Source organism: Heptranchias perlo, chromosome 5 (assembly GCF_035084215.1).
Source record: "Heptranchias perlo isolate sHepPer1 chromosome 5, sHepPer1.hap1, whole genome shotgun sequence".
Taxonomy (NCBI): domain Eukaryota; kingdom Metazoa; phylum Chordata; class Chondrichthyes; order Hexanchiformes; family Hexanchidae; genus Heptranchias; species Heptranchias perlo.
In genome coordinates this window covers 23,605,601-23,630,378 of record NC_090329.1, presented here as the reverse complement: position 1 = coordinate 23,630,378, position 24,778 = coordinate 23,605,601, and the positions used below count along the sequence as shown (strand labels likewise).

Sequence of the window (24,778 nt, the reverse complement as noted above, 5' to 3'; positions counted from 1 at the left end):
CTTCTGGCTGAAGATGGTTGCAAACGCTTCAGCCTTGTCTTTTGCTGGATTCTGCCATCATTGAGGATGGGGATGTTTACAGAGCCTCCTTCTCCCGTTAGTAGTCTAATTGTCTACCACCATTCACGACTGGATGTGGCAGGACTGCAGAGCTTTGATCTGATCCGTTGGTTGTGGAATCGCTTAGCTCTGTCTATAGCATGTTGCTTCAGCTGTTTAGCATGCATGTAGTCCTATGATGGAGGGAAGGTCATTAATGAAGCAGCTGAAGATGGTTGGGCCTAGGACACTGCCCTGAGGAACTCCTGCAGCAATGATTGGCCTCCAACAACCACTCCCATCTTCCTTTGTGCTAGGTATGACTCCAGTCACTGGAGAGTTTTCCCTGATTCCCATTGACTTCAATTTTACCAAGGCTCCTTGGTGCCACACTCGGTCAAATGCTGCCTTTAGAATTCAGCTCTTTTGTCCATGTTTGGACCAAGGCTGTAATAAGCATCCAAAGACACTCCCTTATCTACCATTGAATCTAGCGCTCTTATCCCAGCAACAGGAATATGGAGCCATGTTAAACTGAGGCTACAATTCTGCTGTTGGGATAAAGAAGCCAGATTTAGTAGTGTTTAAAAACCTCTTTACATTTAGCTCTTCTTTGGCCTATGCTCCTGCCCCCCACATTTATGTTGCTAAAACCTGCTCCTTTATCCCGAACAGCAAAATCTTGGGCCCATGATCATGATGTCAGGATAATAGGGAACGGTTTAGCAATATAAATGCTGGGTGTCAGTGCAGTGACATTGATGCCCTGTGACCTGAGCTAAAGAAGTGCCTTTAAGGTGGAAAAGTCAACGTAAAAGATTTGTGTTCCGGCAGGGCAATCTAAAATACCCAGAGGGGGTCCGGAAAGCAGTCCGGTCGGATTAGCCCAGTCTGACGAGACAGTAAGAGAATAGTGAAACATTAGCTGCGTTTACATTAGCAGAGTGCAACCGAAGGCAAGTGTGGGCTTCTCTTGTCGGTGGCTGCATTGTAAATATAAAGAGTTCAATGCTCGCTGTTCTGGCAGCAGCAAAAACCTATATTTTTATGTGTCTGGTGAATCACATTGAGGTGGTGGCCATTCTGGCGTCATTACATTGCACATGTGTGCAGATGAATGGGTCTTCTGTGGCACGGGCCCCTGGAGAGTGGTGCCTGGTGAGTTTGAATAATTGGGGGAGAGCAGTCCATGGAGATCTCCTGAAATTAGATTTTTATTAACAGCAAAGTAAAAGTGCTGATTGAGTCCTGGAGTGGATCTTCCTCCCCTACCCCACCCCACTCAACCCCAGCCCCCTCTCCTCCTGAGCCAGATGTACAGAACAACAAATCATAGTTGGGGCAAAGATGTTGGGATAAAATAAATGAACAGGGGACTTCTATTCAAAGTCCTCATTTTTCTTGTATTACGACAACTCGGCCTGAATTTGCAGTGTGAATTTAATAAATGTCTGTCCTTATTTAGAAATGGCTGTTGCACTGCAGTTCCGGGTCCTTCAGAGCGCCATTGAATTTATAAAAACTACAGCTAACCAGGATGCTCAGAATATGAGTAGCTCCTTCCATTTGCCTGCAACTCAGCATCATGCCATTCACCAGAAGAGGAAAAGTATTGCTGGTGAGTGCCACAAGTCTCTTTTAACTGTCTGCATGTTAACTGGTTGATCAGCAAAGCAGTGCAACTGTACATTTTCACATTTAGAACCATTTATGAATTATGTTCATTTCAGTAGACTTTTGAATGTTTTGTTTTTCCATATCTGTGATGTGACAATGCATTTTAATTGGCTGTTTAGTGAGTGGAACCTGTAATTGGGACTCGGGTTTCACAGTATTGATAAACACTATTATGCTTGTGTGGAGCATAAACACCAGCATAGACCAGTTGGGCCGAATGGCCTGTTTCTATCCTGTATATTCTATGTAATTCTCCTTCCCAGAAACTAAAGTGATTGATGTGCCGACCAATCTCTCAGGATGGAACTTTCCACAGGACAGATACAAATACTTCTAGCAGTTATTACAAGCTGTTGACTTACTTCGCTGCAATGCATGTTACTGCAGCTAAGTAAGCATTTTGTTTATGTATTCAATTTACGGGAACACCATCGCACCCCATGAAACTTGAAATAGTTTTGTGTAATTGTGTTCCAGTTCTTTAAGTCTTGCATATGAAAAAGTAATTACAAAGATACAAAAACTGCTCATTGTCTTCTGTATTTTTAAAAGACGACCACTCCAAGAGAATCTCAAAGAACTAACACATAAACTAGAACAACTGCAGTCATTAGACTGTTTTTGCAGCTACGTTCAGGATCCTGTGCCACTGAAATGATGTACGGGATGACATGGGAGTGCCTGACACTAAGTCCACGATGCCTAGAACTGGAGCTGAGCACTGGCCTAAAATAAAATCTTATACAAATATATTGCCTGCACAGCAGATGGTTCTTTTAGATTTTTCATGGGATGTCAGAGGAATAGTGTGTAGACTGGAACAATGTAATTCAAAGTTAGAAAAAGAGTGTAGGTTGGGACAGTGTAATTCAGAGATAGAGAGACAGTGTAATTCAGAGATAGAGGAACAGAGTGTAGGCTTGGACAGTGTAATTCAGAGTTAGGGGAACAGTGTGTAGAATGGAAGAGTGTAATTCAGAGTTAGGGGAACAGTGTGTAGAATGGAAGAGTGTAATTCAGAGTTAGGGGAACAGTGTGTAGAATGGAAGAGTGTAATTCAGAGTTAGGGGAACAGTGTGTAGACTGGAACAGTGTAATTCAGAGTTAGGGGAACAGAGTGTAGAATGGAACAGTGTAATTCAGAGTTAGGGGAACAGTGTGTAGACTGGAACAGTGTAATTCAGAGTTAGGGGAACAGAGTGTAGAATGGAACAGTGTAATTCAGAGTTAGGGGAACAGTGTGGACTGGAACAGTGTAATTCAGAGTTAGGGGAACAGAGTGTAGAATGGAACAGTGTAATTCAGAGTTAGGGGAACAGAGTGTAGAATGGAACAGTGTAATTCAGAGTTAGGGGAACAGTGTAATTCAGAGTTAGAGGCTGGTCTCAGTGCTGGGGGCTAATTGGGAACTGTCTTGTTCATTTAATCAGTAGATTGATATGCAAACATGGCTCCTCTTTTCCACTGTATATGAAAAATCTGCAGCTTATTTTTTTGGTGCCAGGTTTAAATTATATTCAGATTTGCCGAACCACTCAAAACTTTAACGACCTTGTGTATTGTCACAATTGGTTGAACTAATTTTCACCTCTTTCCACCTCTTTATTTTTGCTTTCTTCAAGTTACCTTGCCAACTACTGGAAAAAAATATTAATCTTATTTAAAAGCTGACGTTGAGTTATATTGAAGGGACACTGTGCTCATGATGAAGTCTTGGGCAGACATTTTTTTGTTTTTTAAAGGGAAGAGCTGTGCATTATTTGCTTCACAGGGATATGGTGATACATTGTGAAAAAAATCACCACTATTGTGTATTGCATAGCTGCACAAAGGTGAGAAGAGGATTTGCCAAACACTTCTTTGTGAAAGTGGTGTCCCTTCAATGGAATGTGTGGTACGCTATAAAGGTCTTGATACACACATTAAACATTTTTGTTTAAGATTATTTTGTCTTTTTTGGATGTTTTAAATTGGTATTTGGTTTTATTGCTTTCAAAAATGATACCAAAAATGAGTTGCAAAATATTTACTTGGAATTGTTGAGGGATATGGGTTTTGCTAATTAACGTGGGTCTGTGTCTTCAGACTTGTGGTACAGACTGTACATTGTTAGCCATTGTGTAGCTCTTTCCTGTATACATCTCTATATTTTATTTGTACTTGTTTACAACGAAGGTTCAATTGCATTGAAAGATTCCATAATTCCACGACTACCAAGACAACATTTCTCCTCGTATGGTCACCTTCCGATGACCTATTGCTTCAACTTAGCAAACCAGGAGTCTCCCCTATCGTCCCCAACTGGATCCACTTCCTATACTTTCCCTACAGAAGCAGGTGTAGTAGTGATCTTCCGACTTCAGATCCTGGAAAAACATTTCATTCTGAAATGTTTTGCGCCAATAGCAGACTGCAAAATATGCATTTGTGGAACAAAATCCATCTCTCCTGATACTGTAAACCTAGGACATCTCTTCTGTCTCAAAATGTTTTTAGATGGCAATATGTTCTAGCATAAAGTAGAAATACACTGAAATGGGAAATCAGCAAAATATTCTGATGGGTAGAGATTTGATGTATTTTAAGTTTACAGTATTGAGATCAAATCAGTGTTCGGATTCACCTTTGCTGCACTGATTTGTTTGCAGTTCTGCTGTAACTGATACTAACAAAAAGAAAGTGCTGTTCATCGAGAGTAGCAATGAAGTATTACATCCCAAACTCCTGGAAGTCGAGCGTTCGCTTGTTTACATAGTGATGTTTTGGTGACGTGAGGTTATGCTTTCACTATTGTCATCCAACCGTTTAAAATGTCTTGCAAATATAGTGCTGTTATCACATGAAAAATTTGCCTGCTAATTTTTACAATAGTACCTTTGTCCTTTTGTGAAAACATTTTGATACTGTATCAAACTTGATAGCAGTAAAGATATTCGAATGTAGTAACATCATAAGTATGTGTAATAGTGATTGTTGAAATCATGTTCTACCAAAACAAAATCTTTCTGTTGCTCTTTTACAAGTGTTTCGTGCTTTCCCCCTGCCTGTAGGAATTTGGTTCATTGTTACTTGAGCTTACTAGTGTCTCTCAATGCATTACACTTTAGAATCTTTAGGCAGTCTTCCACAATATGAGTGTATTTAAAAAGCAGTAAGAGCACAAAACTTTCTACTGGTGAGTTTGACTTGGAATCTGTATTGCCAGGTCCTCGCAGGTTTTCAGCTGCTCCATCCGATACCTTGCTTATGAGAATGCGATCAGTGGCCAGCGATGAACTCTCTGTGCTAATGCAGAGGAGGATGAGCCATGAGAACTCGATGAGAGCATCTGAGACCGAGTTTGTACAGAGACTGCAGAGACTCACAGTTTTATCTGTTAATAGGCTGATCTACCAAGGTAGGCAACTCAATTAACCTGATCATTTTTGTATTTTTTTCTTCCCCTTTCCTTCTCTCTCAAAGATGACTCTCGTTTGGTTTCATATACACCAGCAGTCCACCAATACCGTATCCAAGTAGCCATTCTTCATTATGAACCTACATAATAAATGTTGATAAGCTATTCCATCATAGAGGGCCTCACAACCAAGCCCATTATTGTCTTCATACAACATCTACTCATCTTCACATTCCTGCAGGGAATCACTGGATAGTGATCAGGAGCCAGAACCTAGGCTGATTTCTTCTCTTACATCCCCTTGGGGTGGTAATGGGATAAGTGAAGAAACAAAAGATGGGTCTAGAGGAGCTGTAAATGGCAACAGCAGAACCAGCTCTAGCACCTACTGTCCCAATAAAATGGGAGCAGCGGTAATGATCTGTACTAAAAGGATGAGTTTCGACAGACTAAATGGAATTTTCTCAGCTCAGACTTTACTGATATGCTTAACGTCTCAGAAAAGTGATTTTGTTGCAACGTATTCATTTAGACTTGGCTTAGTTTTCTGTTGAAAAATTAATTGGAAAACATGTAGTACATTAACTTAACAGCCCCTTATTCTGCTTTGTTTAAGTACTAAGCCAAAGAAAAACTGCAATTCCACTACGCCATTCGATATTTTGACCCACCTTTATGTGGGTCTCTTCATCTTTTATTTTTTTAGTTGTGATTTAGTAGTCCTTTCCAACATGTGTTGTGCTATATTTTGACATTTATGTGCTTCTTTAGATCTAGATCCTGACTTTCTGGATTTATTGAGCACATCTGAATATCTACATCATAACAGAGTACTGACCCCCCCAGGGGAAGTGTCCGAGGAAGGAGCATCAGTGCCATCCAGCAACAATATGAAAACATTTCAAAAGGAAATGCTAAAACTGATGGTTGAAGGGATTAAAATATCCTTGGTGAGTGTAATCGAAATGTTATATCTGTGGACTGGCCATTTGTAGTGCTTCACATTCTACCCTCACTAAAGAGTACAGAAGGCCAGAATCGGAGGAACACGTGGTAGGAGAGGATCTAAGGCTGGAGAAGATTGCAAAAATAGGGTGAGGCAAGGCCATGGAGGGATTTATAGAACAGGACAATGCTTTTGAAATTAATCTTTGTCAGCAGACCGGGAGCCAGTATAGGTTATCAAGGTCAATAATCAGTTTGCCATATTTTAAGTACTTGGAATTCAGAATAAAATATTACAATATTTCTGTTGCAGTCTTTCTTGCATGCTTCTAAATCTCACCGGGTGATTTGTTCTGTATTGTTTCTTTTTAAATTTGCTGTATTTTGATACATTGAAAAATAATGGGTGTTGTACAGTTTATACACGAATGGTTTATACACTTTTGATGTTAAATGAGTTATCCAATTATAATAACAGGAGTTTCCAAGTAAAATTGTTCAGTTAACAGGAGTGTGTGTAATGATTATACATAGAAAATTATTTGGGGTTTTCAATTTTTATTTACTTAAGAAGTTGGGTGTGTGTTAATTAAATGCAGCAAATTATTTTCTGTTTCTTTCCCCAGTTTTGTGAATCTTTCCATCTTGACAAACTTATGTTTAGTCTTCATTTCTCTATCCCATGCCCACAAATTCAGATACCAAGATTATGGCATTGGACCGCAATGTAACCAAAGTACCAATAGGAAATGAGAAACCGTAGGTTGCACGCTTGTGCATTATGCATTGCGTTGGCTCTCACTATATGTGAGCAAAGGTCACAGTTTGCTCTCTGGTCTCTTGATCTATTCAAATAATGCCCTGCGTAAGCATTTTTAGGCACTGGTGGTGAAGCTTCAATGTTGGTTCAGGGAAAATGTTATTACTACTGCTGAAAAACATTTCCTAGCTATTAGTTGTTTTGGAAAATAAAACTGTTTTGGTCAAAGGTGCAGAAATTTTCTTAATGTCTAAACATGAAGTTAGAGGAGTAGTCCTTTATATTAATTGCAATGCTGATATGGTATCCTCACCTCATTGACAAGCTGACCTGTTGCATGTCTGGTGAGTTGGTACACTGTGTATAGGACTTCCTCAAAGGATACAAACATAAGCCCATGATGAATGAACATCTATTGTCATACCTATTCAGGAATCCTGTGCTAGATCCAATTCTGTTTCTTGTCATCTTCAATAATATTGAGATAACCTGGGGGTGATAATTCCTGTGGTCACTAGGTGTTGTCACACGGAACTCTGTTCTTATACACAGAAGTTTAAATCAAGAATTTACCATTATTTAATGAGCCTGGGTTGTAGGAACATGTATTAGATAGTAGGAAATCGGCTGAGTTTGCCTTCCACACGCAAACTGCTTATAGACAAAGTTCACAATGTAGAGATTGTGTTTCAAGTCTTGTTTTTCAGTCTGGTTCAGGCTACTTAGATGTTCATCACTGTCTGATTACTAACTGATTGATAAATATGTATTTATTTAGGGAACGGGTAGAAATAGTCCCCCACGGCAACAGTGGAAGCGTATGCTTTGGTCCTGCAGAGAGACATTCCGGTCCCAGTTGGGTCGATTGCTTGTTCACGTTCTGTGCCCTGCCCGCCCGCTAGAAGAGAGGAAAATGGCTTTAGAGATAATTTATGAACCCAGCCATCAGGAGATTCTACGGGAGTGTCTTGGTCAACCACTAGAGGTAAGACAGCTGCCATGGAAACCTACCAGATATGTGCAGAAATTTGCTCTGAAGCATGTCAAGTGAACTGCGTAATATTATTGCACTCTACTGTGTTAATCATTTTATATCATTTGAAGAAAAATGTTGAACCTATAAGTTTGCGACAATGCTTTCCGTAGGTTTTTGGAAGGTAAATGTTTGTATTCTTTAACACAAATCCTCTGCAGTACATTGATACTTGAAATTCTCTAAAATATATTTCACACTGAAAGAAAACTTTAAAGAATCTTTTTGTTGTGATTAGATGAAGTAGCTAATTTGAAGCAGCTTTCATTGGTGAGCCTCTGCCGGTTCTGTTTCTCCGCAGCATGGACCCAAGCTGGCATTGTACCTGTACGAATTGATGCATGACCACATGGAAGCCTTGTCCAAGGAACAGCAATCTGCAGCTGGGAACATCTTCACCTCTTTAAAGCTTTGTGGATACAAATGTATTCCTCCTAGTGCTCCTCCCAAACCAGATCTCATTAAAGCTATCAAAGAGGTAGGGTGTCAATAGTCAGACAGATCTGAAGCAAAGTTGACGTCTTTATATTATATAACCAATTTTGAATAAGAAGACAATAGCGATTTATAAAGGCATATGTACATTAGTAATGCAGACTCAATTATTACTAGCCACAAACCAAGGGCCCCCATTTCCCATTATATAGTCAACATCTATTGTGTGTAATAACATATGTAAACTGTTTAGTCCATTGATGAAATAACCTGTGTGAGGTTGTTGGTGATGAACAGTCACATGAAAGGCACAGCATTGATGATGCAAAAACATTCAAACAAAATTGTTTTGAGAGAAGTTGCAGGTAATAAGGATATCCTGTTTTGCAAATAAAAGGGGAAAAGTGCCTCTCTTGTATAATGTTCTCATAAAAACTTGCCTTTAGTGCCTGTGATCCATGGTTAAAATCCTTGCAGTTGCCAAACTCTCATTGCAGTAATAAAAGTAATAAGGAAGGGCGAGGAAAATCAGATTTATTTTTACAAATTTACATATTTTAGGGCTCACATAAAGGCTCAGTGGGCTTATCCGCTGAGCAGCTGAACCATACAGCTCTGGAAGGTGCCACGTTGAATCCCTGGTCTGTGCTGAGTTAGCTGATATCAGCTGGGACAGTGGTAGCGGTGCTGGAGTTTGCCTCAGGATTCCTCTTCCTGATCCCAACCTAATGAGACCTGCTAGAAAGTGTGCATGTATGGGCAATGCACCCCACGGTCAAATGACCGACCAGCGCTCTGTTCATGGGAATAATGGCCACTTAGGTGAGGTACCAGAGAAGTGTCAGTAGAATCTTACTTTGGCAGAGAGTCAGTGCCTTCAGGAGAGGAGAAGAGAAAATTGGCAAAACTTTTGAACAAAATTTCCCACAAAGTCAGACTTTCCGTTCTGAAGTGAAGTTTTATTTCATCTTCGTCATTTAAAGTGACTGTTTCTGAAGAACCACTCAATGTGAACCTTCATTTGGAAGAATTACTTTTTTTTAAAGGTAACTTTCTATCACCGAAAGTGGTATGTGACACAGGTGGGAAAGTTTTAAATCTGCACATGTAGGCCTAGGAATATTATAGTTTCAAAGTCAGTGTTTCTTTTTTTAATTGAATGAATTGGAAAAATCCAACTAACTTTGAATGTGAATAATATATATTTATGTCCTTTAGGAGCAAACCAAATATGCAAATGAGGAAAATGGAAATAAAGCTGCCTGGGAAAAGAAAATGGCAACTTCTCAGCAGAGGTAAAGTAGTATTGGCTGGGATCCATATTGGGGCACCAACCCACAGTGCCATGGAGCAGGATGGTACAGGTTCTGCTAGGGTGCTAACTCGAGAGGCAGCGGTGAGAGAGGGGGAAGTAGTCACAGGGGCTCTATTGTGCACTCATCCCTAGCCGCTAATGCACAGCAGCATTACTAGTAGTTGCATTGTAAGCCACCTATCTGCCTTGGTCCAATAACAGCAATAATATTAGGATAAATAATCTTTTTAATAAACTAAAAGTAGAACCCTTGCCTCTGATGACGACAACTGAAAATGGGAGTGTTACTTTCAAGCAGTCTACTGAAAAACTCTGTTATACCACAGTACTTTTTACACAATTACAACATTTTACCTGAACACTGACAACAACTACTTGCATTTTTATCGCCCCTCTCAAGCTCGAGTGTTTTGGGGCTTTATAACGGGAGAGCTGGATGTCGAGTTGGAGGTGGAAGAGATTTGAGGGGCAACCAAATACACTGCTGTAGAGAATTTTTTTAAGGGGTTCCTGAGGGAACTAAGAAAGTCTGTGAAGCAATGTTATTTAGGGAGACAGATTCAAATAGCTGGGTGCAGTGCCTGAGTGAATAGTGTCTGATGGTGGAGTGGAGAATGTGGAGACAAACAATAAACTGAAATTCAAGGACTGGATGGACAGGCTGAGACTTACAGCTAGATGCAAAATTGATTTATTCAATTGAGATAAGACTTTGAAGGGATTTGAAAATGAGTTGGAAGTTAATGAGCTGGGGGGCCAAGAGCTGGTGGAGTTTGAGATCAACCTTGGAGCCAATGGTGGTGACAGAGAAGTAGAGCTGAGTGTCATTGGCTGGCATGCCTGCCAAAGGTGAGACAGGGCTTGCAGTTGTTGCCAAGGTGTAGCATGTGGAAGATAACAGGAGAGGTCCAGGGATGAGGGAGCCGTAGGACTCACCCTCCAGTGTTTCTTTGCCTTTTGCAGAGCCAGTGATTCAATGGCCCAACTGGGAATTGAGGCATATCTTAGTGGCTTAGAATTGGTATAGCGATACATTGTTACTGTATCTGTTTTTGTATTGCAGAAATGTTTTTTTCAGAATCTTATGCAAGTTCACAAGTCTTACGATATTTGGGTGAGATGCTACTGCTTTTAGGTTTTGGTCCATTCTGTATTTTGGAAAATAGTGTGATCACAGACTGACTTGTGACCTTATTAATTCAGACTTTTTGTGGTCAGTAATGGAGCATGTGGTTTGTATAATTGGTTTCAATATTCGGTGATAGAACTGGAAAATGTAGCCAGAGGTAACCATAACAAAGATCTCACAAAATTAAATTGGTTGCTGAGGGCAGGAAAGGGCTTGGGGAATTCTTGCAGGATATCATGGGCAACCCCAGCACATTGGAGGTGGGAATAGAGGGAATGATAGTAGCAAATTAGACAGCATGGGAAACTGTGAGGGAAATGTGGAGAAGTGGGCAGATATGTGGAAAATGCAGTTGAAGCAGTACGTTTTGGGGGAAAAAGGGGAATAGAAATATACCCTAAACACTAATATTCATAATAGAGTGAAAGAATAGATATACAGATCATTAAAATCAAAATCCCATGTAGAAAAGCCATAAAATGGTTGATGGAATTTTGGGTTCTATTTCTAGAGGAGCTGATTAGAAAAGCTAGGGATGATGTTGAAGACTTGAATTAGGCCACAGCTGGAGTATTGTGTACAGTTTTGGGCACCCCATTATAGAAGGGAGATCGGTTGTAATGGAAAAGATGCAAAATTGATTTATTCAATTGATGTCAGGGTTGAGCACATATAGTTCTGATGAGATACTTGAAAAACTACAGCTGTATCCACTGGGAGGAGCAAAGGATAAGGGGAAATTTAACTGAAGTTTAATAAAATGTAATAACACTTCAACAGGGTTTTTGTAGGGTAATTAGTGATTGGTGCATCAGTAACAAGAGGGCATACATTTAGGATTATCATAGAATGGTTACAGCATGGAAGAAGGCCATTTGGCCTGTCACGTCTGTGCCGGCTCTCTGCAAGAGCAATCCAGCTAGTCCCACTCCCCTGCCCTTTCCCCGTAGCCTTTCAAGTACTTATCCAATTCCCTTTTGAAAGCCACAATTGAATCTACCTCCACCACCCCCTCAGGCAGTGCATTCCAGATCACAACCACTCACTGTGTAAAAAAGCTTTTGCTCATGTCGCCTTTGGTTCTTTTGCCAATCACCTTAAATCTATGTCCTCTGTTTCTTGACCCTTCCACCAATGGGAACAGTTTCTCTCTATCTACTCTGTCTAGACCCTTCATGATTTTGAACACCTCTATCAAATCTCTTCTCAACCTTCTCTGTTCCAAGGAGAACAACCTCATCTTCTCCAGTCTATCCACATAACTGAAGACCCTCATTCCTGGAACCATTCTAGTAAATCTTTTCTGCACCCTCTCTAAGGCCTTCACACCCTTCCTAAAGTGCGGTGCCCAGAACTGGACACAATACTCCAGTTGTGACCGAATCAGTATCTTATAAATCATGACTTTCTTGCTTTTGTACTCTGTGCCTCTATTTATAAAGCCCAGGATCCAATATGCTTTTTTAACCGCTTTCTCAACCTGCCCTGCCACCTTCAACGATTTCTGCACATATACCCCAAGATCTCTCTGTTCCTGAACCCCTTTTAGAATTGTATCCTTCAGTTTGCCCGTCTTCGCTCTTTCTACCAAAATGTATCACTTTGCACTTTTTGGCGTTAAATTTCATCTGCCACGTGTCCGCCCATTCCACCAGCCTGTCTATGTCCTGTTGAAGTCGAAGTCTATCACTATCCTCTTCACTGTTCACTACAATTCCAAGTTTTGTGTTATCTGCAAATTTTGAAATTGTGGCCTGTACACCTAAGTCCAAGTCATTAATATATGTCCAAAAAAGCATTGGTCCTAGTACCGACCCCCGGGGAACACCATTGTACACCTCCCTCCAGTCTGAAAAACAACTGTTCACCACTACTCTCTGTTTCCTGTCACTTAGCCAATTTTGTATCCATACTGTCACTGCCCCTTTTATTCCATGGGCTTCAGCTTTATCAAACGTCTTTTGGAAGTCCATATACACCACATCAATCGCATTGTCCTCATCGACCCTCTCTGTAACCTCATCAAAAAAAACTCAGTCAAGTTTGTTAAACACGATCTGCCTTTCCTTAATTAATCCCCACTTGTCCAAGTGACTGTTAATTTTGTCCAAGATTATCGTTTCTAAAAGTTTCCCCACCACCGAGTTTAAACTGACTGGTCTGTAGTTGCTGGGTTTATCTTTACACACTTTTTTGAACAAGGGTGTAACATTTGCAATTCTCCAGTCCTCTGGCACCATCCCCACATCTACGGATGTTTGGAAGATTATGGTCAGTACTTCCGCAATTTCCACCCTAACTTCCCTCAGCAACCTAGGATGCATCCCATCCGAACTGGGTGATTTATCTACTTTAAGTATGGCTAGCCTTTCTAGTACCTCCTCTTTTTCAATTTTTAGTACTAAATTAGTGCAAAAAGCAATCTAAATTGGATTAGTACTAAAAGCAAAAAGGGGGAGGCTATTAGAATAGAGACATACTACAAGTAGCTATTTAAGAGGGAATTCCACTTAAAGAAAACCATTAAGGGGGGGGGGTCAAGGAAAAAGCAGTGAGATGGAATTAGGGTGCATAGCTGATGATCACTCTCTACTGACACCTGCTGTGGCGAAAACAGGATCCGGTCAGCAGGGATGCACTCCATGGTCAAATAGCTTGTTGCCATTAATTGTCTAAGATCATAAATGATGATTAGTCACTTGAATGCAGTATTGGAAAACTGTCAGTGCTCATGAAACTATTCAATTTGAGCCAAAACTTTCAGGAGAAAGGGGGAAATTAGATTTTTTTAAAAACTGTCATGAGTAAAGTCATTTTCCTTGAGCCTGTATGGATTTTTTCTCTTTTTTCAGTCTCCTTCAACGACTGGATTTGAAGTCAAAAGATATTTCCAAAATAGCTGCTGAAATCACTCAGAATATCTCACTAAAGCAGGGCATGGAGAGGAAAAAAGTGATTCAGCACATCAGGAGAATGTACAAGGTAGATTTAAGTGCTAGCAGGCACTGGCAAGAACTTGTTCAACAGATAACACATGACAGGTAAGCCCTAGAAATACAATTAAAAGAATTTCATGGAAGAAAAAGTAATTTAAAATGTTTTGTTTTCCTATAACAAATGTCAATATGATGGTATTGCACCTATCTGGATAAGAAGTATATGGCGGGTAACCCTTCAACTTCCAACGTGAAATATCTCGGTTACTCCCATTCGTAACATGCCTAAGATTGTACGATTCAGCTCGTAGGAAACGCAGATCAACTTTAAAAAAAACTGTAGTTAGCTTTGAACACAAAATAGGAGCTGGGAGAAAGCCCTCAATGCCTTGAGAAAACCAGCAATGGGATAAAAGCTTTACCATGTAGCCAGCTGTGTTTCCATGATATGAAGGAAGTGTTTTCTTCCTGATCCTCATCTAAAAGTGACAATGGGAAACGATGCTGCTGGTATATCCTCCATATTTTGATGTCAACAAGTCACAGTTTAATCAGGCAGTTGCCTGAAATCTTGAGTTCCTTTGGGGCTTAAAACACAGGTGACCTTTTTAAGTGTAAAAAGTGTCATACTAAACTGGATTGGATCCACCTCCTAATTATATAGACTTAAACGGTGCTTTTAGGTGTCAGCTATGGCTCAGTGGGTAGCACGCTTGCCTCAGAAGGTCGTAGGTTCAAGTCACACCCTGGAGATTTGAGCACAGAATCGAGTCTGATACTTCAATGCAGTGTTGAGGGAGTGCTGCACTGTTGGAGGTGCCGTCTTTTGGATGAGATGTTAAACCAAGCCACCATCTGTGCTCTTGGGTGGATGTAAAAGATCCCACGGACACTATTTGAAGAAGAGCATGGGAGTTCTCCCCGGTGTCCTGACCAATATTTATCCCTCAACCAACAACACTAAAACAGATTATCCGGTCATTGTTTCATTGCTGTTTGTGGGACCTTGCTGTGTGCAAGTTGGCTGCCGCGTTACCTACATTACAACAGAGGTTACATTTCACAAGTACTTCATTGGCTGTAAAGCACTTTGGGACGTCCTGAAGTCATGAAAGGCACAATAGAAATACAAGTCTTTCTTTTTTTTCATCAATAAACATTTACTAGAGTTAAACCCGTATAGGAAAGTGCAATGTGGCATTAATATGGTCAAAGTTAGCTTTAAAGTTGAGAGCACTTTTTCCACTTGGCCCTCAGTGAGCATAAAAATCACCGACAATCAGTAAATACAGCCCATAGTTACAGATTGATGGTACGTTAAATGAAGTGCAACATGAAAAAGACCTGAATGTTTACGCTGACTAATGGTTAGAAATGTCCTGCTTTGAGCTTCCTCCGATGGCCCGGATGGTGAAAACAGCATCCAATAATGCACCTGATCGCCATCCATTTACTCCTGCTGGAAAGCATCCAGGTGTCCTACCGACACTGTCAATGCATGGCACGGCCCTCTGGTACCTCACTCAAGGGGCTGCGGAATTGTACCCCAGCAAGAGTCAGTGGCTCCAGCAAGGGAGAATATTGAGAAAACAATTAGAAAATGTTGCACCAAATACCAAAGAAAGTAGAATCAGATGGAAGGAACAAACTTGCTTTTATATAACGCCTTTCATAATCTCAGAGCCTCCCAAAGCACTTTACAGCCAATGAAGTGGTTTTTGAAGTGTAGTCACTGTTATAATGTAGGAAATTTGTGCACAGCAAGCTCCCACAAACAGCAATGAGATAATGACCAGGTAATCCGTTTTAATGATGTTGGTTGAGTGATAAATATTGGCCAGGGCATCGGAGAGAACTCCCCTTTTCTTCAAAATAGTGCCGTGGGATCTTTTACATCCACCTGAGAGGGCAGATGGGGCCTTGGTTTAATGTCTCATCCGAAAGAAGGCAACTCCCGACGGTGCAGCATTCCCTCAACACTGCCTCTCCGACAGAGCAGCACTCCCTCAGTACTGCCCCTCCGACAGAGCAGCACTCCCTCAGTACTGCCCCTCCGACAGAGCAGTACTCCCTCAGTACTGCCCCTCCGACAGAGCAGCACTCCCTCAGTACTGCCCCTCCGACAGAGCAGCACTCCCTCAGTACTGCCCCTCCGACAGAGCAGCACTCCCTCAGTACTGCCCCTCCGACAGAGCAGCACTCCCTCAGTACTGCCCCGGAATGTCAGTCTAGATTCTGTGCTCAAATCTCTGGAGTGGGTCTTGAACCCACAACCTTCTGACTCAAAGGCAAGAGTGACACCACTGGGCCACAGCTGACATGAAGATCCAAGGTATGCAAGAGGTAATGATCTATAAAGCTTTGGAAAGCCTCAAGTTAGAGCACTGGGTCTAGGTATATATTTACAGAAAGACAGAAATAACGGAAAGGACAAGAATAATAAGCTCTGAGTAATTGCTAGGGAGGCCAAATCTATTATTATTGGAAAAAGAGTAAAGATGGGGAAAGATACATGATGTAAGTATTTTGAGTCAGTGAGATGTATATTGGTGGATACTTAATCTGTGCAGATCCAGGGATGAGAATGGAGAACATAAGCATGTAATTTAAAGACTAAGTGCTTAGTAACTTATGGAATAGATTGCCAACTAATGTACTAAACAAGGACTCTATTGAAGGATTCAGAAAAGAAATGGGTACAGCGAGGAACAAAGGATGTGGTGACTGCTCTGCAACTGGACAAGAGGTTTCTCTGTACCATGTGGAGCTATATCTGCTGTAGTGCTTTGTGGAATACAACACATCATCTGAGTTAGGATCAACATACAAAACAAACATTCTGTCCAGATACTATTCTTATCAGCAGAGTAAATATTAGTGATTGATTTAAGAACGTAAGAAATAAGAGCAGGAGAAGGCCATACGGCCCCTCGAGCCTGCGCCACCATTCAGTAAGATCATGGCTGATTTTCTACCTCAACTCCACTTTCCCACCCTATCCCCATATCCCTTGATTCCCTTAGTGTCCAAAAATCTATCGATCTCAGTCTTGAATATACTCAACGACTGAGCATCCGCTGGGGTAGAGAATTCCAAACTTTTATAACCCTCTTGAGTGAAGACATTTTTCCTCATTTCGGTCCTAAATGGCCAACCCATTAGTATCAATATGTGTAGTGGTACTAATAGAAAATAATGCAATCCTATACAATGTCATCTCAGTAGATTGGAAGCAACATGGATGATAATTACCAGACTTGCATATAACAGGAATAACTTTGAGTACTGGTGAAATAAGGAGCAATCTGGGCCTGGGTAAAAATGTGTTTATACAATATTAGAATACGTAACTGGTTATTTAAGCATAACCTTTTTAATAATTTGATTTCTAGGGCTGTATGGTATGATCCTGTGTCGTACCCAACTTCGTGGCAACTGGATCCTACAGAAGGTCCCAATAGAGAAAGGCGACGTTTACAGAGATGTTACTTGACCATACCCAACAAATACCTGCTCAGAGACCGTCAGAAACCAGAGGGTAAAAAGATGGGATAAACACTGATTGCTTTCTATAACCTCACTTTGGTTGGATTGTCCTCAGTAATTTATTTTGTTTGTTGCAGAACCACTGAAGCCACCTTTGTCGTTTTTGTTTGAAGATAAATCTCATTCTTCTTTTTCGTCAACTGTAAAGGATAAAGCGACAAGTGAACCCATCAGGTAGTTTTACCATCTGACCACGACACAGTATTGATTCTTAAACTATTCTTGTTTAAAGGTGGTCTTGTAGTCTGCCCTTGTTGCTAAGAATGTCACAAATTAATTTAGGTTGATAGCACATAGCATGTTACAGCACAGGAGATCATTCATTCCATTGTTGTCTCTGCTAATTCTATGAAAGTCCCATTGCCCTATCCTTTCTCCAATACATTTCATGAATCTATTGCAAACTAATTTCCAAAGCAGTATTAAATCAAACTGTTTGGGCACTTGTACACAGAACAGCATGACCTCAATCCAACTGTGGTGACCATATTTACTAAACTAGCACTGTATTGCCATTTTCCTTTCTTCAAAGCATGTGCTAGCTTTTCCATTGACAAGTGGGTTCTGGTTGACAATAAACTCCTGTTATGCTTAATTTTACCCTTATGGTAGCAGTTAATGAAGTAATTATTGGCTATGAAGAAAAACTGAACAGCATTCCCAAATGCAGTCTACTGGCAGCACTTCTGTGTCCACTGTTGCCTAGTTCACAATGGCATTTGCATCATGGGTGTTGGTCACCTGCTTCCCCTATTAGTTGGGACAGCAAGAGACAAATCATAGAATTGTACAGCACAGAAAGAGGTCATTTGGCCAATCATGCCTGTGTCTGCTTTTTGAAAGAGCTATCCAATTAGTCCCATTCCCCTGCTCTTGCCCCAAAGCCCTGCAAATTTTTCCTTTTCAACTATATATCCAAATACCTATGGAACCAGAATAAAATAATTTCCTAAGAGGAAGGGGAAAAGAAATCAATTGTATTGCAGCCATCATAATTAATGTTTACCTCACTGAAACCAATATTTTGTTTTCCCACTAGATTTATTCGAAAATGTATCAATGTTGCCCCTTCTCGAGAAACACTTGGTGAACTCCTTTTAGGTTAGTAGCAGTATGTGAATTCTCCACGAGCTGTTTCTAGAGCTGTAATCTATGAAAGGTATTTAGGTTCAATTGATATGAGGAATTGATGGCAATCTGTTGTCTTTCAGGGGAGTCAGGAATGTATTTTGTTGAGGATAATGCTGCTGATGCCTTTGAGCATCCTGTAAGTACAACATCAAATTTTTAAAACCTAACCTCCTGGATTCATTTTACATTGGGATGCCAAAATATTTGTGTGAAGCTGAATAATCATTAAAATGGTCATGTATATAATGTATCAACCACAACAGTCAGTTAATTCAGCATATACTTTCTGTGCCAAACTGCTGAATTGAGCTTTTGTGTGCACGTGTGATAACATTCTTACTGTTGCAACAAAATATTGAAAGTGTAGACAAGTGCAATCTTTAAACAGAGTTTTAAAAATATTTGGCTACTTCGCTATGAGAAATATGTAGGAATTGAAGGTTGTAGGTGAGAAGTGGTCTCCAAATGTCAGCTTGGCTCGGTGACAGTACTGAACTCATGCCTCTGAGTCAGAAGGTTGTGGGTTCAAGCCCCATAACAAGACTTGCGCACATAATCCAAGGCTGACACTTCAGTGCAGTACTGAAGGAATGCTGCATTGTCGGATGTGCCACCTTTTGGGTGAGATATTAAGCCGAGGCTCAATCTGCCTGTTCAGGTAAACATAAAACATCCCATGGCATCATTCAAAGGAGAACAAGGGAGTTCTCCCAGTTTCCTGACCAACATTTATCCGTGTTTGCCTAATTCGTTGGCTGTGAAGTGTTTTAGGACATCCTGAAGAAATTAAAGGAGCTATGTTGTAGAATGATACGGCACAGAAGGAGGCCATTCGGCCCATTTTGCCTGTGCCGGCTCTTTGAAAGAGTTATCCAGTTAGTCCCATTCCTGTACTCTTCCCCCAAAGCCCTGCAAATTTTTCCCCTCCAAGTATTTATCCAATTCCCTTTTGAAAGTTACTACCGAATCTGCTTCCATCACCCTTTTAGGCTAAACAAGCTATAGAAATGCAGATTCTTTCTTACACAGTATTTATGAAACATTAGAATTTCTGCCTATCAAATTGTTTTGCAGAGTTCTGCAGTGGAAACTGAGCCAGCTTCATTCTCCTGGACATATGAAGAAATTAAAGAGGTTCACAAGCGATGGTGGCAGCTGCGTGACAATGCCCTGGAAATCTTCCTAACCAACGGCAGAACTCTTCTTCTGGCATTTGACAATACAAAGGTATACCATGAGTTAATTTTCAGTTTAGTCTTTAATATTAGAAATAAGACGTGTAATGGAAGACTGTAGCAGCATTTTTTTAATGATTTTTCCCCCCTCACCCTCCTCTCTTTTCTAGGAGACAGTGACTCCTTGCTGAGATGTGGTTCCATAAGACCAGGGGCCTTTTGTTACCTCACTCAATTGGTCATGATTCACACATGTGCCTCTAAAGTTAGTATCGGCAGGCTATTTGATAGCTGGAAGCATCACAGCTGAGCTCACTTGTGTCCTCATCTGGCGGCCACTTGTGCGCTTCCAACAGGAGATGCTCAACAGAAATCAGGAGCCAGAGCCCTAGTTGATTTTGCTCTCCCTAATCTGGGATACTGAGGCCAATTGTAGTAACATTGCTACTGCCAGGACTGATACCAGCTAATTCAGGGATCAAAACTGCACCTTCCTGACTTGTACGAGTCAGTTACTGACTGAGCGATCGGGATTATAATTTATAAGGCATTATAACCAAATAGAAGACTGTTAGGGTTAAATAGTGTTTTACTGGCTATCGACTGAAGCTAATGCAACCTGGCTTTTTTCACCATGTGACACTGCATGTCAAAGGCTTGACGGCTGGAATGCCACCAGTTAGTGGCGTTAAGGGAAAAATGATAATTGCCTTCAGAAGGTTATGAATTCCAACAGTATAAATGAGAAAACGCTTGGGAATCTTTCAGTATCTCTAATCCTGCTGAGCTGCTGTCTCAACTAGCACAATCAGAGTTTACAGGGCAGTCATTTCATGCCATTATCTGCTTGCTGGAAATAACTTTAAAGCTCATCCTGTTACTGGGAATCATGAAAAGCACCTGGAAAACTGGATTCTCCATACAAGTGTACATGTGTTGGAGTAACATTTATCTCGGACCTGAAAAAATTTGGACAACTTTAGAATTGTCCATCCATCCTGAACACTGATCTCAATAGAAATCTAATAATCAGTTCAAAATTCTCCAGCTGACAATTTGTACTTCATTATAGACTTGCTTCCAGGACTTGTATTCCTGCTGGACTTGCTCTCAAAATATATCATAGAACCATAGAAGTTTACAGCACAGGAGGAGGCCATTAGGCCGATCATGTCTGTGCCAGCTCTTTGCTAGAGCAATCCAAAACTAATTCCACTGCCTGCATTTTCCCCATAGACCTGTATCTACCTCTGCTGCAAATATTTATCAGTTTCCACTCAAAAGCTACAATAGTCTCGCCCACAATTTGCCAGCTGGAGAATTTTATCATGAGTTTCACAAAATAAAGTCTTCCAAATGATTGCTAACATCTTCGGGGCTTTGTCCAAATTGTGGGAGGGATGTTTACAGATTGTCCTAATGTTGTGTTGCATACTGATTGTTTTACAAAGCTGTTAACAATTTTTTTTTATAATTGAGTTTGCATTCGGTTGTTCATGCAGTTAATTCTTTTTTTTTCTTCCCGTATAGGTTCGGGATGATGTTCATCACAACATCCTTACATCCAGTCTACCGAATTTATTAGAGTATGGGAACATTACAGCTCTGACCCAGTTGTGGTGCTCAGGGCAGATAACTAATTTTGAATATTTGACCCATTTGAACAAACATGCAGGACGCTCCTTCAACGATCTCATGCAGTATCCCATTTTTCCTTTCATTCTGAGTGACTATTCCAGTGAAACAGTTGACTTAAATGAACCCGCTATTTACAGGTAATTTTCAAAAATTATTTGCCAGGAGAAATTTTTTGCTTTTTATATACAGCTGTTTACACAGTTCATATACCATTTTGTAAACTTGACAACCTGCTGCAAGGTCTCCTCCAATGCCAGTCCTGTATGTAACAGTGACATTGGGTAATTCTTGGTGGGATAGTGTCTGATTCATCTCCTTCCCCACCCCCCCCCCCCACCCCTCACCACCACCCTGGTGTCACGGGACAGGGGAATCAGGAACTCACTGTGTGGGGAATTGTCTAATGTATATTTTCAGCTAATTTAACTGCATGTTGGAGGCTCTTTTGTGATATTGGATGTAATTTGTTCCACTCTTTTCAGAAATCTTCTGAAACCTATAGCCGTACAGTCCAAAGAAAAGGAAGATCGATATGTGGACAACTATAAGGTCGGTAGTTTAAAATAAATTACATGCAATCTTTTAATGTTTGTTACATTGAGAATTAATATTCTGATTGTTCTTTTTAAATTGTGAATTTCATCCAAGGGAGGATGGTCGGTGCTGAGAAATGTCATGATTTCTCATTTTAGGCACCCATTGTCGTCATCAAGTACTCCTAGGTCAGGTGCAACACAGTTTTTTTTTATTCATTCAAGGGGTGTGGGCGTCCAGTTAGATCCAGATTACAGCTCCCACTCTTCTGCTGTACGCTGGGAACAGCACCCTTCACCTGTGTGATATTTTCTTTCTCCATTTTCCAGTTGAGACCCCCCACAAGCTCATTTCACATGAGAGCCTTAGGGCAATCGGACATCCCATCAGTCTAGGCTTGAGTGGACACAGATCCCAAGGTTGAAAAATCAGTATGCTAGCCTACTGCATCATGGAGTTGCCCATTCTCACCCTCTGTGTCCAACACGTGTGTGCACGGTGACTGGACTAGAAGCTAGTGTAGAATCTTATACTACATTTTAAACCAATTTTACATAAAATAATCCAGATACAGTACAGACATTGAAAGGGTGGGTAATGTTCTTTGTAGTTCACGGTCTAGAAATTGGATCGAACTCACATACTACACCCGCCTAAGGATACTGGCGGCAGGACTATGGCAAATTGGCCTGGCTGCCTCTCTATAGTATGGTACCGACAAGCTGCAGGCGGCAATCGCAGCCCCAGGGACAGCAAGCGGGGTGGGGGAGAACGAGATCGGCCAGCTGGGAAGCCGTCCGGGGCCTAAGATAAGTCCAGGGGTGGTGGGGGGGCGGGGGGAGGTAATCTGAAGGGGAGCGAGTGCAAGTTGGCAGCAACAGGCAGTTTGAATGAGCGTTCCTTCTCCTAGACTTCAGCGTAGTAAAAAAAAAATGTTGTAGTTACCTTTTTGCTGGCAGCCTCCAGCGGTCCCCTTAAAGACCGCTGGTTCGGCTGCTTTTCACCTGAGGAAACTGACTGCAGAATGCACGGTGCACACCATGGTCATTCGGGAACCAGTTTTGCAAAAGGGCCTGAAATAGGTGTTAGGTCCCTGATTTGCATAGGCAGCAGGCCCAATGCCAGTTTCAGGTGGGTGCCCTGGGCGCCCTAACCAATAAGGTGTGCGGCACATTCCCGGCGTGGAATGAGCGCCGATTGCACACTGTAGTAAACCCGAAAAACAGGCACTGTGTAATTCAGCTTCTAGGCTCATGTAACAAGATGGCAAGTAGGCATTTTGCAATCTGTGCTCTACTATCCAGCAGCCTTAGCCATCACCCAGACTGGTTAAGCAAATTTGATTGTTCTTGTTAGTATCTAGAGGAGGAATATCGTAAAGGGGCTCAAGAAGATGACCCGATGCCACCTGTACAGCCGTATCACTATGGGTCTCATTACTCAAACAGCGGAACAGTCTTGCATTTCCTAGTCAGGATGCCACCATTCACCAAGATGTTTCTGGCTTACCAGGGTAAGATCTATTGAACTAATTGATCTTATGTACATGGTTACTGCTCATCTTAAGTGCTACAGTATTGGATTTGCTAAATGTTATGCTTAATAACATCATGCAGTTTAATGTTGCCTATTAATATCTGCAAACTTTGTAAGCATTATCAAATGAATTAGAAATATATAAGTACTTGTCCTGGAACCCTACTATATTAATGAGATAATTAACCAGGAGATCTTTAAACCTCTGTTTCTAAATGATCTACTGTTCTAAAATGTTGTTGGCTGTAAAAGATGTGCATCTATCTGTTTGGGCTCTACATTACTACGGGTTTTTATAAAAGTCTAGAGCTCAGGGTCTTGAGCCGTTCAAAACAATAGATGACCAAAAAAACTGTAGTCTGTCCCAATAAAAGGAGAGAGATACAAAAGAAGTACTTTGTAGGATGTTACTGGCAACGGGTTCATCTAAATGATTCTGCCAAGCCTCGAGTCTGTTCACCCCTAGAATGAAATCTAAATTAGTTCCTGAAATATTCATCAGCAACTTTAGTCTTAGTTACTCCCAGGGAACAGAAGCATGTTAACTGCCGTTTGAGAGAGGCGGTGATGTTTAGGGAGGGAATTCTAGAGCTTAGGGCCTAAATGTCTGAAGGCAAGGCCGCCAATGCAAAGGAAATGAGAGATGCACGACGCTCCTTAAAACCTACCTCTTTGACCAAGTTTTTGGTCACCTGTCCTAATATCTCCTTCTGTGGCTTGGTGTCAAATTTTGTTCACGTGAACCACCTTGGGACGTTCTACTACGTTAAAGGCGCTGTATAAATGCAAGTTGTTGTTATGTGCCTATATGTTAAAATAGGCTTTTATTGTGTCGTTAACAGTGAACTGTATTCTCTGTATTTAGATCAAAGTTTCGATATCCCAGATCGAACGTTTCACTCCATGAACACTACTTGGCGCCTATCCTCGTATGAATCCATGACTGATGTGAAGGAGCTCATTCCAGAATTCTTTTACCTTCCAGAGTTCTTGGTCAATAGAGAAGGTGTGCACTGTAAATGGATATTTCACAACGAGCCTATTTATTGCTTCTGGGATTTGTGGAAATGAACGCAGTATTGATCTTTCTCATCTTAACGTTAATGTTTTTTTTGCATTGCTCAAATAGCCGATCGAGTTTCTTTTCAGTATTTAGACCTATGAGCCAAATTATACAGGCAAATTTCAGAAACAAAATTTGCCTCCTGGACAGAAATGTATTGATGGATAAAATGTTCAGGAAAATCTGACAACACTTGCATTTTTTTCAATCTGTTGTAGTGTGGTGGTGTGTTATGACAGAATCATAGAACAGTTACAGCATGGAAGGAGGCCATTCGGCCCATCAAGTCCAAGCCGGCTCTATGCAAGAGCAATCCAGCTGGTCCCGTAGCCCTGCAAATTTTTTCCTTTCAAGTACTTATCCAGTTCTCTTTTGAAGGCCATAATTGAATCTGCCTCCACCACCACCTCGGGCAGTGCATTCCAGATGCATACCACTCACTGTGTAAAAAAAATGTTCTCGTCACCTTTGGTTCTTTTGCCAATCACC

General features: G+C 41.0%; 1 protein-coding gene across 2 annotated transcripts in view; it reads left to right on the top strand.

The window, feature by feature from the left end:
* lyst (lysosomal trafficking regulator) overlaps window positions 1-24,778 on the top strand; it is a 258,955-nt gene that overhangs the window by 208,695 nt on the left and 25,482 nt on the right. The window contains exons 28-44 of one of the 2 annotated variants that reach the window (XM_067984127.1): window positions 1,505-1,657; window positions 3,892-4,053; window positions 4,922-5,113; window positions 5,885-6,063; window positions 7,597-7,803; window positions 8,153-8,329; window positions 9,505-9,581; window positions 13,583-13,771; window positions 17,059-17,204; window positions 17,290-17,386; window positions 18,252-18,313; window positions 18,424-18,479; window positions 19,418-19,570; window positions 21,049-21,293; window positions 21,639-21,705; window positions 23,047-23,203; window positions 24,092-24,232. In XM_067984127.1, coding sequence (XP_067840228.1) covers window positions 1,505-1,657; window positions 3,892-4,053; window positions 4,922-5,113; window positions 5,885-6,063; window positions 7,597-7,803; window positions 8,153-8,329; window positions 9,505-9,581; window positions 13,583-13,771; window positions 17,059-17,204; window positions 17,290-17,386; window positions 18,252-18,313; window positions 18,424-18,479; window positions 19,418-19,570; window positions 21,049-21,293; window positions 21,639-21,705; window positions 23,047-23,203; window positions 24,092-24,232 — 2,460 coding nt within the window. The remainder of the gene's footprint in view (window positions 1-1,504; window positions 1,658-3,891; window positions 4,054-4,921; window positions 5,114-5,884; window positions 6,064-7,596; window positions 7,804-8,152; window positions 8,330-9,504; window positions 9,582-13,582; window positions 13,772-17,058; window positions 17,205-17,289; window positions 17,387-18,251; window positions 18,314-18,423; window positions 18,480-19,417; window positions 19,571-21,048; window positions 21,294-21,638; window positions 21,706-23,046; window positions 23,204-24,091; window positions 24,233-24,778) is intronic. The other variant, XM_067984126.1, reaches the window with a different exon arrangement.